Source organism: Crassostrea angulata, chromosome 5 (assembly GCF_025612915.1).
Source record: "Crassostrea angulata isolate pt1a10 chromosome 5, ASM2561291v2, whole genome shotgun sequence".
Classification (NCBI taxonomy): Eukaryota; Metazoa; Mollusca; class Bivalvia; order Ostreida; family Ostreidae; genus Magallana; species Magallana angulata.
The window spans coordinates 44498661-44513433 of record NC_069115.1 but is presented as its reverse complement, the minus strand read 5'-3'; the positions used below and the strand labels follow the sequence as shown (position 1 = coordinate 44513433).

At 29.4% G+C, this 14773-nt stretch overlaps 1 protein-coding gene across 1 annotated transcript in view; it reads right to left on the bottom strand.

The window, feature by feature from the left end:
* LOC128183252 (uncharacterized) overlaps nt 1-14773 on the bottom strand; it is a 181761-nt gene that overhangs the window by 127656 nt on the left and 39332 nt on the right. The window contains exons 25-40 of the mRNA XM_052852197.1: nt 13954-14106; nt 12894-13070; nt 12433-12583; nt 12037-12183; nt 10746-10897; nt 9886-10024; nt 9554-9778; nt 8704-8770; nt 8217-8380; nt 7930-8057; nt 7387-7528; nt 6894-7130; nt 6628-6670; nt 6361-6515; nt 5719-5810; nt 5130-5178 (exon numbers count right to left, since the gene is read on the bottom strand). Of these exons, the coding sequence (XP_052708157.1) occupies nt 5130-5178; nt 5719-5810; nt 6361-6515; nt 6628-6670; nt 6894-7130; nt 7387-7528; nt 7930-8057; nt 8217-8380; nt 8704-8770; nt 9554-9778; nt 9886-10024; nt 10746-10897; nt 12037-12183; nt 12433-12583; nt 12894-13070; nt 13954-14106 (2221 nt within the window). The remainder of the gene's footprint in view (nt 1-5129; nt 5179-5718; nt 5811-6360; nt 6516-6627; nt 6671-6893; nt 7131-7386; nt 7529-7929; nt 8058-8216; nt 8381-8703; nt 8771-9553; nt 9779-9885; nt 10025-10745; nt 10898-12036; nt 12184-12432; nt 12584-12893; nt 13071-13953; nt 14107-14773) is intronic.

Sequence of the window (14773 nt, the reverse complement as noted above, 5' to 3'; positions counted from 1 at the left end):
GTGCATAAATGCAAAATGAATATACACTGTTCATAGAAATTTTCCTTAGAATGGAAATCTTGTTAAAAGAATAAAGTTTAATGTGTGATATTAGAATATTGATCACCTTTGATGAATTTGTCTCGATAGACGAATTTTGCAGTTGTGATAAACCGTGTCTTTTGACAGAAATAATTATCAAAAAGGTTCGTTCCTTATTAGTTTTGTAACCAATCTGGTTCATAGTCGGAAAATTCTGCACCATGTAATAATTCTATAATAATTCTACTCGTATATTTATTTAATTAGTTTTGATGCCAAAATTAGTAACTGTTTCAAAAAAATCATCATTTCTGTATGGGGCTCCATATTTAAAAAAAAATGGCAGGTGACATGGTTCACAAATAATATAAATGAACATTTTAAGTCTTCATCTTAATATATAAGTGGTTTCCGGATGATTAGTGTTTCAGGTGCCAACATTCTTCAATCTAAACTTATTACAACTACCATACCGTATCTGTAACATTATGTTTTATAAGATAAACGTTAAGATTGAATTCACGCACGTTAGGGTAATTGTAAAGCATGGTATAACAGAATACACGCAAGGTACGAATTGATTGATAAACGATACACGAAAAATGAACGATCCACATAATATACGTAAGAGTTCTAATAATTATCCTTTTTATTAAGGTATATTATTAATTTTGGAGATCTGTAACACTTGATTCAATTTCATATATTGGGTTTCATTTAGGGTAATTATTGTAATTTTAAATTGTTAATGTTGGCCTTGGTTTTTTCTTTATTCTTCGTTACTTGCATAAAAAAGGCATCAAACAATAATCCTTTCACCGTCAGAAATTATAATAAACAGAGCTTTATTATAAAAGAAGAAAGAAAGCTCTTTTAGTTTAATATCTATTTATCAATGACTGATAAGATCAAAGTGACATTGAAGTTGGACGCAGCAATGTTCAGGCGTCCCTGTGCTAAAATACGGCTGAAAAACGATATTATTTAAATCATCGCAAAAATACTTTAACCTGGAGTATTTCTTAAAATCTATGTTACATTTATTGACAACGATGTTAAACATTATATTTGATGCATTTTGTGACGTCATATGTACTTTGTAATCATGTGACGGGCGAATCCTAATATTGCAAATGATATATTAAAATTGCATCGGCGCGCAGGTGATTAATGACATTTAATCATAAATATTTTTAAGAAAAAATGTTGTTATGTCATATGCTTTGAAGTTCTTGCTTGGGGTTGAACTTGATGTTTCGTTTATGGAAGAAATTGTTGAAACATTCTACAACATCTTCAAAATAATGCACATTTTTACTAATCAAAAGCGATTTACAAAAAATTTGGGTAAATCTGTAGGTTTGAATTGTTACACTTTTCTGAAACTAATAAATTAGGAATTATTACCTGTATTCCCAAAGAAGGAAAACCTAAGCAATATTTAAAAAATTGGCGCCCAATAAGTCTATTAAATGTTGTCTACAAATTAGCCTCTGGATGTATAGCGGAACGATTAAAAAAAGTCTTAGACAAACTAATCAGTAGTGACCAAATAGGATTTTTAAAGGGAAGATTCATAGGAGAAAATAATAGACTAGTGTATGATTTCATGAACTATATTGAACAAAACCAAATATCAGTATTATTAATGTTAATAGATTTTGAAAAAGCATTTGATTCCATATCTTGGAATTTTATTTACCAGACTCTTGATCTATTTAATTTTGGTGATTCAATTAAAGATTGGGTAAAAACTTTCTACAGTGGAATCAAGCCATGTGTTATTCAAAATGGGATAGCGTCAGATTATTTATACCCTCAAAGGGGCTGTAGACAAGGTGACCCAATTTCAGCATATCTTTTTCTTTTATGTGCAGAAGTTTTAGGGATTCTTATAAGAAATAACAAAGATATTAAAGGTATAATTATAGAGGGAGAAGAATATAAACTTTCACAGTGTGCAGATGATACTACTCTGTTTTCAGATGGATCCCCAGAATCATTAGATGGAATTCTAAGAGAACTAGATTTTTTTGCCGACTTATCAGGACTAAAAATATTTTTTTCTAAAGCAAAACTTGTTTGTATTGGGAGCAAAAAATTTTCAAAAGTTTTTCATCATTCAAGATGGAAGTTAGAATGGGGAAATAACACTTTTGACTTGTTAGGAATAAAATTCTCCATAAATCTTACTGAAATGATAGATTTAAATTACAACCCAATATTTCAAAATATTCAAAGTACTTTGAAACAATTGAAACGCAGAAAACTAACACCTTTTGGACGACTAGTGGTTTTGAAAAATTTAATTATCCCAAAACCACCTTATTCTTACCTTACCAAACCCTAACAATGAAATGTTAAAAGAAATTGATAAAGGACTATATTATTTCCTATGGGGTGGCAATAATTATTAAAAATTTAAAAAAACATCGTCTTTCAAGATTATAGACTAGGGGGTTTGAAAATGATTGATTACTCCAATTTTACACATACTTTGAAATCAAGTTGGATTTGTAGACTCCTTACATCAAAATCCAAGTGGGTTAATTTATTAGAAGCTCAAATGAAAATAAAAAATAAATAACTTATGGATAAACGGCTGGGATTATGTACTTAAACACAGTAAAAGTATAGGTAAAAAATTTTGGTCAGAGGTGTTCCTAAGTTACATAAAAATAAGCGAGATAATCTCCCAAAACATCGATCCACTTTTTGAACACATATGGTATAACCCAAGGGTAAAGACAAACAAGGAAAGTATTTTTTTGAAAAGTTTTTTAATGCTGGTTTTGTTTGCATCATTGACCTTTTTGATATAGATGGTGACTTTAGAAGTTTTGAATCTTTAATTGAACTTGGTATTAAGACTAACTTTGTTGAATATAATGGTCTAAAAAAGAGTATATTAAAACGAATAGGTGAATGCAATGTAAAAGAAATTAAACCAACAGTTGGACCATATATCACAAACACACTAGCCATATTCTACAAAAATAGAAAAAAGGATGTAAAGATATGTATAATATTTTGATAAGGGAAAAGACTGTCCAAAATAAAGCTATACTAAAATGGGAAGAGAATGACACAATATTTAATAAGAATGATTGGTATAAAATATTTGAACTTCCTTTTAAGACAACAAAAGAATCTAAATTCCATTGGTTACAATTCCAAATTTTACACATGATATTACTAACAAATTATTACTTGCATAAGCTTAAACTTTTTCAATCCCCTAAATGTTTTTTGTAAACAAGATTCCGAAACAATCAGTCATCTTTTTGTAGAATGCCCATTTGTAAAAGAACTATGGAGTGACATTGAAGAGTTATAGAAACTACAGGGTGTCCCTAATGTTTGATAGGCAAAGTATATTTTTTGGTAAATATAAAAACTACCACATGTATAGAATACAAAACCTGTAAAGTTATATTGTAAAACAGTATATTTTCACTTGTAGACTTAAAACTTACCCAACTTTAAATGTGTTGGAACTCAAAAGGAAAATTGAAAACAGGCTTCTTGTGGAAAATTATTTACTTTTAAAGAACTGTGAATTTGAAAAATTTGAGAGACACTTGGTTAATATTATTGAAAGAATTTAGCAAGTCTTCACTATATCCCAAACTATCTGTTAAAAGAATGTATGATGCTTTTTGAAATATCTAAATAAATCTTTTTGATAAGCAAACCCTGATAAACAGGTATGCCGCAAAGCAACCATTGCCCTGTCAGGTTTTTTCTCTCCGCCTTCTTCTCTTTCATAAATAAAAATATGTACATGTACGTGCTAAATATTATGTTCATGATGTTGTTTGTGTATATTATAATCACATATTGGAAAATCCTTAAATTGAGGCTGTCAATTTATAAGTTGGTGTGCATGTTATATTTTTTATTTGCTTTTCTTCTTTTGTTTTTTTTGTTTGTGTTTATATGCATATTATTTCACTCAATGTGTTCTGTCCTTTCTCATCCCCACTAAAAACATAAAAAACAAATTTTCACACCATTGTGAATTATCATATATCTATTCTTGCATGTATATTGTATGTAAAAAAATGTTGAGATTCCAAAAGAAATGTAGTATGTAAGAAAGCTGTGAAAGTCATGAATAAAAACATAAATTAAAAAAAAATCTGTAGGTTTGCCAAGCACGATTCACATTGGTACTTATATTCTCTACTAATTTTACGTAACATATTCTAAAATTGTGGTGTTCTTTCACCTGCGTCAAGCTGGCTTTTACATGCATTAAATTTTTTCATTCAGTTGTTTACACGTAGCAGGGAGAGTCTCCAATATAAATAGTCTTTTACTTAAAACAAAGCTTTAAAACTTCCAATTATTTGATACTGGTTTTAAGTATGAATAAATTCTATACGTCTAGCATTAACAACAGCATCTATGTAAATGAAACATGCGGTTTTATACTGGTTTGATATAATTCACTTTTAACGTTAAGATACATTCCCTGAGAACTATCGACAGGAATGCAGATCGTGAAGTCAAATTTAATTATGACGTCATATCATATGAAGTCAGACAAGTGACTTTCTACACATCGCTGTAAAATCAATCGGGAAGCCTTAACATGCCTGCAAAGGCGCATGCAAATTTTGTGATCGTTTTATTTTAGGCGCACGAAAATCATTAAAGTATTAAGCATACTTCAAATATTTAACAAGAAATTGAAGAGTAATAACGATTTTACTTCTAACAGTGACAATACTTTTAGTTCTGGTCGACAGAGGTACACTAGATTTCAGTAATTCATAAACGGTGGGTAATAGTATCTTCCTGTGGAAATCAATTAAATGGTTTGTAGGGCTCAGTGGGGAATAATTAAATTTACATATTTGTTTAATTAAGGTATTCATACATCATAAATGATAATCACATAATAATTCTATTATGTATTTGAGAGAGAAAAAAAGAGAGAGAGACTATAGACTTAGATTAATTGTTTTCCAGTTTTTCCCAGTTTTTATTAACTAGTACTTCGTAGTTTTTACAAGCAATCTATCTATTTATGGAAGGCCGTGAGTAAAACTCGACAACATAACAGTGGAAATAGGTTTTTTTTTATATTAATTCTGACTTACCTTCAGGAGAAGATGGTATAACGGGACATGATCCTAGTCTCATTACATCCTTAAAAAGATTTGTTTTCTTATTCAAATAAATGAACTGTTCAATACTTTAATTTCAGCTAGAAGTATATTTAATATGTGTAATTAAAGGAAATTGTATCTCCTATGTAATATTTATCATATGTTTAATTTTACAATGTGTCATTACTTCAAAAAGTATTTGCTCATTATTATATTGTTTATATTTGAGCAAAACTGCTTACAAGATTTATTTACCAAAGAGTTTGGCCTTTTTTAAAACTAAACAGATGAAAAAGACACATTGTTATATAAAATAATATATATTTGACCATATAGTATTATTATATATTATGTATTATATTCAGATTGCTAAGCAAGATATTTGGAAAACTTCTAAAGCTTAAAAAAAAGATCAGTTGGTCTAAGCTCCTTTTATATTTGCAAGTCATTTGACGAATAACATAAGATATTTATGACACATTGTGTTACAAGCAAGGATTTTAGAATACTATTTTAGATACTAATTGATAGGTTAAAATATTTTCTACACACGTCAGTTTTTTTTACATTTTTAACTTACATGCAAATCAAATTTCTTGAGAACAAGTTCAAAGATGTTTTCTGACATTTTCCCTCCTATTTTCTCTAAAAGATCGGCAAATGAACCATCACCTAAAGAGGAAAGGGAAAACAAGATATAAAATCAAGGGTATTTCATTATAGGTGCGTTTAGACTCAAGATAGTGGCTCAAATAGTTTTAACATGAGGTTGCCTGCTGTAAAACACTTCAAGAAGTTTCATTAACTAGTAAGAATTTTTAATCAATGTATCAACTAAGATACTCAGAGAAAATATCATTTCTAGACACACTACTATGGTAGCACATGTTACGAAAAATATTTGATTTATGAATTATAGAGAGATGCTAATGCATTTTGCCCTACGACGGATATGTTAGAATTAAGCCAGACAGACAAGCAAATAAAGAGGAAACTAAAACTATTTCTTATTGTTAATGATACAAAATATAACACAAAACTGTTAATCTTATTTGATATATTGATGGCAGACAATATTTAGCGCTTCCGTAAAGGTAAGTAAATTTAATTGAAGACTGTTTGAAAGTCAAAACATTTTTTAACCACTCTAATTTTATAAGAAAATTCATCCTTTTAATCTAGAATACTTATAGGTTATGAATCATAAACTACTATAATTCACCTGGAAAAACAAAGTCTCTGCAATTAGGAATAGGGATCTTTACATTAGTCAGAATGTAGCCATCCAGTATGCAGTCTGACGGGGGAGAGAAACAGATGACTAGTCCAAACTTCATGATGAACACCCCTTCACTATCATCTTTATCCACACTGTACCTTTATCAAGAGATAATAAAATCATTGCAGATGTTAATATCACAGTTTACCCTTTATTATTTCTCATGCTCTGTACGACTTTTAAAAAAAAATCTGTCTGTTCTTTACTTACTTGATTTTTACATTTGCACTAATTTCAGCTATTTCATCTGTGCCTAATTTTAAATCAATGCATAGAATAATATAATATCAGTATATTTACAAAAGCCTCTTACATGCTCATAAAACAATAAAAAAATGAAGTGATTAAAGAGTTGAACAAGCCATAAATACTATCATGAGAATTTAAACGTATTTTTAAAGCATATTAATTATTATAATATCATTAAATCTTCAACATCAGTTTAGATTTTCAAATTTTATTTAAAAATAGTTTACCCCATTTATAATTTAATAAGACTTTAGTCCATATGTATTTTTCAAATCCTATTTGCAATATAAAACTGCACGGATCCAATTCTATGTATGCTGACAGCGTTTTGCTAAAGTCATATCCAAGTATTTTTACATTAATGTCTGTCCACAAATCTATCCTCATACAGTCCTTCTGTAGTTTGTAATACACTATGTCTGATAGACTCCTTTGTATTTTTTCCATTGTGAAGTTTACACATGCTAAATTTTCATGAAGAGAAAACATTTTAGTACCAATATTAACAATCCACGATCATTTATATAATGACAAAAAAAGTATAAAAAATTGAGTTTAAATAATATATCCGCTTTTCATTTTCAAGAAAGAAAGCATTTTGTGCATATTTAACATATTTAATGAACTCAATTTATATTTTTAAGCATAATGATCCATAACAGCTGGACAACACGTATGCAAATAATGTTTTCAACAAAATGTTTAAATGTATATTCGTACTTAGATCATCCTGTGTAAGCCTTGCTTTCAGCTCTGATTTTGTACCAATTGTAGATAAACCTCTCCGTTCTAGCTCGGATTTTATCTGGCCTATGGTCATAGTATCTGGTTTAGGGGCTGCATTTTCTTTATTCAGCATGTCCTGAAATAGAATAAACATTTAATGAAGTTTATAATGGTTTCTCATATATTGAAAAAAAATAACAACAATAATTGCATTGTTTAAGTCTAATGACACTTCCTCTTATAAAAAATGAGACATTTGACTCAAATGTCTTTTTAAAACCAAAGTGTTAACCGGAAAAAAAGTTTGTAGAAAACTACACAATATGCACATGTTGGAACACAGCTATAAAGTTTAAAGTCAATGATAAATTCCCTTTACTCTTTGAAGTGGATAAAAAAACTTAAAAATATAAAATTAGCTTTATACCTGTATGCCCCTTTATAGAAAAATATTAGTATTAAGTAAATTGAAATTAAAATGATGTTGACAAATCAAAAGAGTCATGACTGAATTTAGCTAAAAATGTATTTGCTTACCTCTGAGATTTTGAGCATTGTCAAGAATTTCTCATGGAGCTGTGATCTAACTTGTTGAATAACAGATTTCCCTTGCTCTTTGAATTTCTGATACAGAGCTTCTTTCCGGAACAAACTTTTTAAATTCACTGTGGAAAAAAATTCCAAAAATGTCCTATTACTTTTGATTGCTTGATATTTTTAAACATTATTTAAACTGTTTTGAGCTTAGTCAGTCTATTATGCTGTAAGCAACTCGATGATCTTATTTACATTAAAACTATTCAGTTTACATCAGGAACACTTACCTTCTGGCCACACAAGTGTTCCATCTGCAATACAGGTGGGTACAGGTAACACAGCTTTGTCCAGCAAATTTACAAACACAATACAACTATCGGAGTCATCAAAGCTACACAGACCAATTCCAATGGTCACAAGGGTGACATTCTGGTCCTTAAATATTCTATACCTGTTAATAATTGTATTTCAAGCAAAGTTCAAAAGAAGAAAATGTTTTCAACTAAGGTCTTTACTGAAGTAAAATACTAACAAGTTAATGAAAACAGTTTTGCCATGCCAGGATGGCCAATGACAGACAAATTGTCTTAAAAAAAATTTTGTTCCATAAAATAATATGTTTTGTCTATGCATTACAAATTTATACTATTGTTATAAAACAATTAACGCCATCAGTTGATCGTGCATAAACTTACTTTTCGATTGTGAGTCTTATCTAGAAGTGTTTGCTCAATATGCTTTTAAATAAAAAGAAGAATTCTGATATCGTATTACCTGACAGACGGTTCCATTCCTCCAAAAAAGTCTAATTTAATTCCTGACTTCAATTCTCCTTCATAACCTTTGCAACAAAAAACAATCAAATGCTTATCTGACGTTATTGGATTGAAGACAATTAATTAATAGAATCATAAACTGTTTTATTTTTAAGGGTGTACGAGTAAAAGAGTAATTTCCCAAAGATAAATAAATTTGACCAAAGTAATAATGAGAATTCGTAAGAAAAATTATAGAAAACCTTAAATATCAAATGCAAGTAGCAAAAATAAAGTTTTAGATGTCGTAAATAGTATTGAACTGATGTAGAGGACTCTAAAAAAGCATAGTAACAGTTAAGAACTAAAACTTAAATTGTGAACACAAAGTTCAAACATATGGCAAAATAGTTAAGATTAAGTCTTTTTGTTTGGGGGAGTGGGTTGGGAAAAAAAAGTATGAACTTTAGAATTTTAAATAATTTTTTGGCGATGTGTTAAATTATTTTTTTTATCTTAATTACACATCTATACTCGATAACGAGAGAAGACCTTTGTCAACCGTATATCATATAACAACTGTACATTGTTACATGTACCCAACGTAATTTGAACAACTGTTACTACTTGGTAATTCAACAGAAAACAATCTTCTTATTTTTGTAACAACAATATCTACCAGCTACACTTGATTATTTTATTTTTTTAATACCAATAACACATGAATTATATCTACCCACTTAAAATGAATAAAAAAGAACCTTCAAAAAGGGAATTAATAAAGGTGAAAGCATACGATACAAATTTTTGAACTCATTGATTTTGAAAGAAATTGGTCTTGCATTCAGTTTAATGAGCTTGAAACATACCATCAAAACTAATATTCTTTGGTATCTGAATGTTGTAAGTATATGAATCAAGTCCTATAGTGAACAACATCATGGGTGTCGTGCAGGGATCAAGTCGTGCCCAAATTTTAAAGACTTTCATATACAGGGCAAACTTTAGGTTGATGCAACATTCCAGTCCCAAACACATGCTGTCAAAGGTGCAGTAGACATTCTTTGGCATGGTGAAGGACAGCAGAGGACAAGCTGTAGAAAATCATTTTAATCATAAAACAAGTAATAAATATAAATTAAAATTAGAACATATTAACAATGAAAACAACATTAAATATAAGTCAGAAGACAGTCGTTACATTTGTCTGACTGAACAAGTCTTTCCACCAGCTGTTCCCTAGATCCCAGGGTGTCCTTCCCTCTCTCTGTTAGTTCATTCACCAGCTGGTCTTCTGTCATCTCGTGGGGATTTCTACATTTTGTGTTGTCTATTATGTTCTAAATAAACATTCAATATCATTTTTGTTAGCCGTCTAGTTTTTTAAACCGAGAAATAAAACAAAACGTTTATAAACAATTTCTGTAAAATAAAATAAAAATGTTTATAACTCATGACAATACACTCCAGTCTTTGATGAAATGTTTCGTTATTTTAATAGCAAATAACAAGAGCTCTTTTATTTATTTATTCATTGTTTATTTTTTTTATCGACGGAAATTTACGTCCATTCTATTATGTACTGCTTTACAACAGGTCAAGTAGGGAATTTTTCTGATTTGAAAAAAAAAGTTTAATGCACCCGAATAATCTCTTTCAAACGGAAAATTCACTTAAAAGGTTAATTATACCGCATGCATTAAGAAACATTTGCATCTTGAACAATGTTAAATCTTTTGGTTGTATGATACCTAAACGCATCCTTGAGTTTGTCGTTTAAAAGTTGAGAACTATTGTGTAACAAAATAAAACCAACACATGTATCAGCAGAGATGATGTAACAAAACATTTTGATGTATTCTTGCACTGTTTGAATAAAGACCAGGCAATTCAAGTAATATAAAAAGACATTTCGCCTACATGCATTCGCTATAATGTATTATCAAAGATAATGCAAAAATGCGAAACACAAGATATGTTTACTTATATCATTAAATCTAATAGACATAAAAGTTTATTATTGTTGTCAGAATTCCTGGTTTGAAGATATAAATAACATACCTTTATTTCTTCCATTACATTACCCAAGGCGTCCTTGCTCTGTTGCATGCCAAATTTGTCTAAAAACTCCATAATTGTACCAAATTTCAGTCTCCTTAAGTTAAATTTGTCTAAAAATTTATCTGCAGTTTTCAATAACGTTGAAAACATTCCTGAAATACATAAATTTTAACAAGTGACAAAAACATTATGATTTGTGTCTTACAGCTATAAAATGAATAAAAGCTTTAATCGGTCACAGTTCAAATTTGTCATTCTCTCTTTTGCTCTTTCATAAAAAACGGATTTGTCATAAAAACAATCGCATCTTTGGTAGTTAATTAGATTAAAAGTAGATTTGAGTGGATTACTTAAAAAGATATCGAAACACAGCACAAACTTGTATTCCTTAGTTTACTTCATATTTATCATTGATAAACTGATTCATAAAACACTGTCGATAAATTCTTACAGGATAATAAAAGTGATATATATATATATATATATATATATATATATATATATATATATATATATATATATATCACTTTTATTATCACTATTATATATATATATATATATAATTTATGACTTTCACAGCTTTCTTACATAATACATTTCTTTTGGAATCTAAACATTTTTTTACATACAAATTACATGCAAGAATAGATAAATGATAATTCACAATAGTGTGAAAGTTTGTTTTTAGTGGGGGTGAGAAAGGACAGAACACATTAAGTGAAATAATATGCATATAAACATAAACAAAAGAAACAAAAGAAGAAAAGCAAATAAAAAATATAACATGCACTTCAACTTATAAATCGACAGCTCTCAATTTAAGGATTTTCCAATATGTGATTATAATATACACAAACAACAGCATGAACATGGTATTTAGCACGTACATGTACACATTTTTTTTTATGAGAGAGAAGAAGGCGGAGAGAAAAAAGCTGACGGGGCAATGGTTGCTTTGCAGCATAGCTGTTTATCAGGGTTTGCTTATCAAAAAGATTTATTTAGATATTTTAAAAAGCATCATACATGATAAAGATATTGTTGGCGATCTTATATTGATACATATCTTAAAAATAAGTCATCTCTCTTGATATTTATACTTTATATAAGTAAAAAGTAGAAATGCACTTGATAGCAAATGTAAATAATAATAATCTTGAAAAAAAACCTAGTTGATATCATAATCGCATGTTTCATAATTGTCAAACGTGCGCTACAACATTTGATATTGATAATCATTTTTTTCACTATCTTTCTCTCCATACTAAAAATAGATAAATATCCAGAGTACCTTTAATTGCGGATCCAATTGACCTTTTAACAACTGACGAAGGAATACCCATTATAGCAGCACACTGGCTATCACCTGTGTCAAAGTCCAAAGCACTCCTGATATTTGCCTTAACTGCATCAAAAAGTGCGTTCTGTTGTGCTGGAACTTTCAGGAGGAAAAGAGATAAGAAGCAAAAAAATGTTTTCATAATAATCAAGAATACATCGATTAAATATTTGTAAATAGTTTACTATTTAACGTAAAGTTTTAATTTGGAACACTTCAAAGAAGATAAAACCAGAACTGAAGACAACAAATAAAAAACCAATTTTGACAGAAAAAAAGAAATTGAAATTTTAGTTTCTAGACCATTCACATCATTAAAGTTAACCCCATAACGCTTACAAAACTTACCATTGCCAGTAAAAGCAGAAACAGGACCGCCACTGCTATCATCAATATCTGTTATTGGATTTGCCTCTTCTGTATTAGTTAATGTTGGGTCTTTATTGACTTCCTTTTCTCCATCCGAACCAACAATAAAACCTGCCACAATCGTATAATTCTGTCGTAAAAAGATGAAACAAACTTATTATTGAGAGTGCATTTTGCTTTAAAAAATCAATATTACATCATCTTTTCAGAAGTTTTGATTAATAAATATCAAAGAGTATTTAAATCATTATTAATTGATCATTATAACGGTATTTTATTAAAATAAAGTTTAGACTTTATCTTTTATTAACAATCATGACATCAACAAATATGAATAATCGGAATTGGTAAATGGAATCTGTACTTTTGAAACGAAAAAGAATATTTTTTTTATTTTGTACATATTACGATTACAATTCAAGATGTATAAGGGAATCTACCATGAAGACTAGTTTATAATCATCACAGATTTGTTTCCATGTTGGTACAGTAGGAATAAGCGATTCAATGTATTTCGTTGGATCAATATAAGTTCCTCCATTCTTAAACATGGCTAGATGAATATGATTATCACATTCTGAGCCTGTGACTGTTCCAATAGCTTGACCAGATGCTACCTTTAATAAAAATAACGAATGTAGTATTTCAATAAATATTTCAATGGACAACGAAATAACTCAACTTGTCATATCTCTTAGTATTCATGTCACAAGAAAAGGGAGAAAATCAACTGCATACCGTCAACATTTTGAAGAAATAAAGATAACGTATTTTTTTTGTTTTACGAAGGCTTTTTAAACGTTACATTTAGAATACAGAGTTGATTTGAAAAAGTGCGATTACCTTCGACTAAGCATGCATTAGATATCATTTGATTGAACAATAAAGATTATTCTCATGGAGCATAGTGTAAAGGAGTGTGTTGGGATTTTCTTTCGTATTTCTGACAGACATTTTAGAGAGTAAATACAATTTATTTGAGATTGCACATGTGCCTTTTATGTAAATAACTTGTTAAGAATACATTGTTAGGTATTGCTTAAACGACAAAGATTAAACAAAGTTTCTCTTTTCTTGACTGAAAGTGATTTAAATAGTATATGTTGAAATAAAGGATGATTACGAAGTCATCTTATTACGTTAGTTTGGTTACAATTCAAACAAATAAACAACTGTGACAAAGGAGACGACACTACTTTAGTTTGAGATACCATTGTTTATCTTGATAAAAAATTATTCAATTTACATAGGTATAGATGTGCAAGTGATATATATCAATCTTATTTAGATGTATTTAGGTGTGCATTAGCCAAAGTGATGAAATACGATTTGATAAAGACGTTTGTAGCAATTACATGACTTGTCTTTTTGTTCAATGCGTCTTTTTATAACTTGAGCACTTCAACCGAATATCACAATATTGCAAAATAGAGAGATGGAGATTAAAAGAAATGGCAAATGTTTACTACAGGAAGATATCTAGAGAATAAATAAACTCACTGATCTGCCTTCATCTGTGTCAATTGTGGAATTGGGTTCAATGTTGGTTATGTATACTGTGATTCCTCTCAAGGAACCTCCTTCAGAACCAATGATAACAGTGTGTGAGTTTGTAGGATCCACAGTTATAGAACCAGCAAACGGAGCAACAAGCTGGACAAAAAGTACAAAGCAAAGGATTTTTAATGTTTTAATAATAGAAGCAATACAGGTCTATGCGCATATAAATCATTTTTTTTATGAAATCAACACATACTAAAAGTATGCAATATTACTGAACAATTTTTAAACTAAATCTTAAAACGTATTATATCAAAAATGGGTATTATTTGGCAACTGTTTTAGATAGCTATAGTTGTTCACCTGAGCTTCTTTCTTAAAAGTAAAATCCAAAACTATAATTTGAAGAAAAAAACCCAAAAACATTGCAGGACATCATTGTAGTCAAATTGTGTTTTAGGTTATATGTCATGTTACCGTAGCTTGCAAAACCGACAAATTCAAAGCGATACAGGAAATTACAACGCCCCAGTATTAATAAACATACAAATGTATACTTTGATTCAATTTTCTAACAAACATGAATGAAATATAAACTAAGCTACAGCTTAATATAAGGATGTAGTCTGCACTGATCTTTGGTATAACTTCTTGTTTAACTATTTTATTTATGTTTATTGTGTAATTCAAATGTGGGCCACATTCCGCCCATCGAAAAGTTAATTTGAACTCCGTAGTTCATTAAGATAGAAAGCATTAAAATGTACCAAAAAAATATGTGAAACACACATGAATACATGGACATACTGGACAACATGCG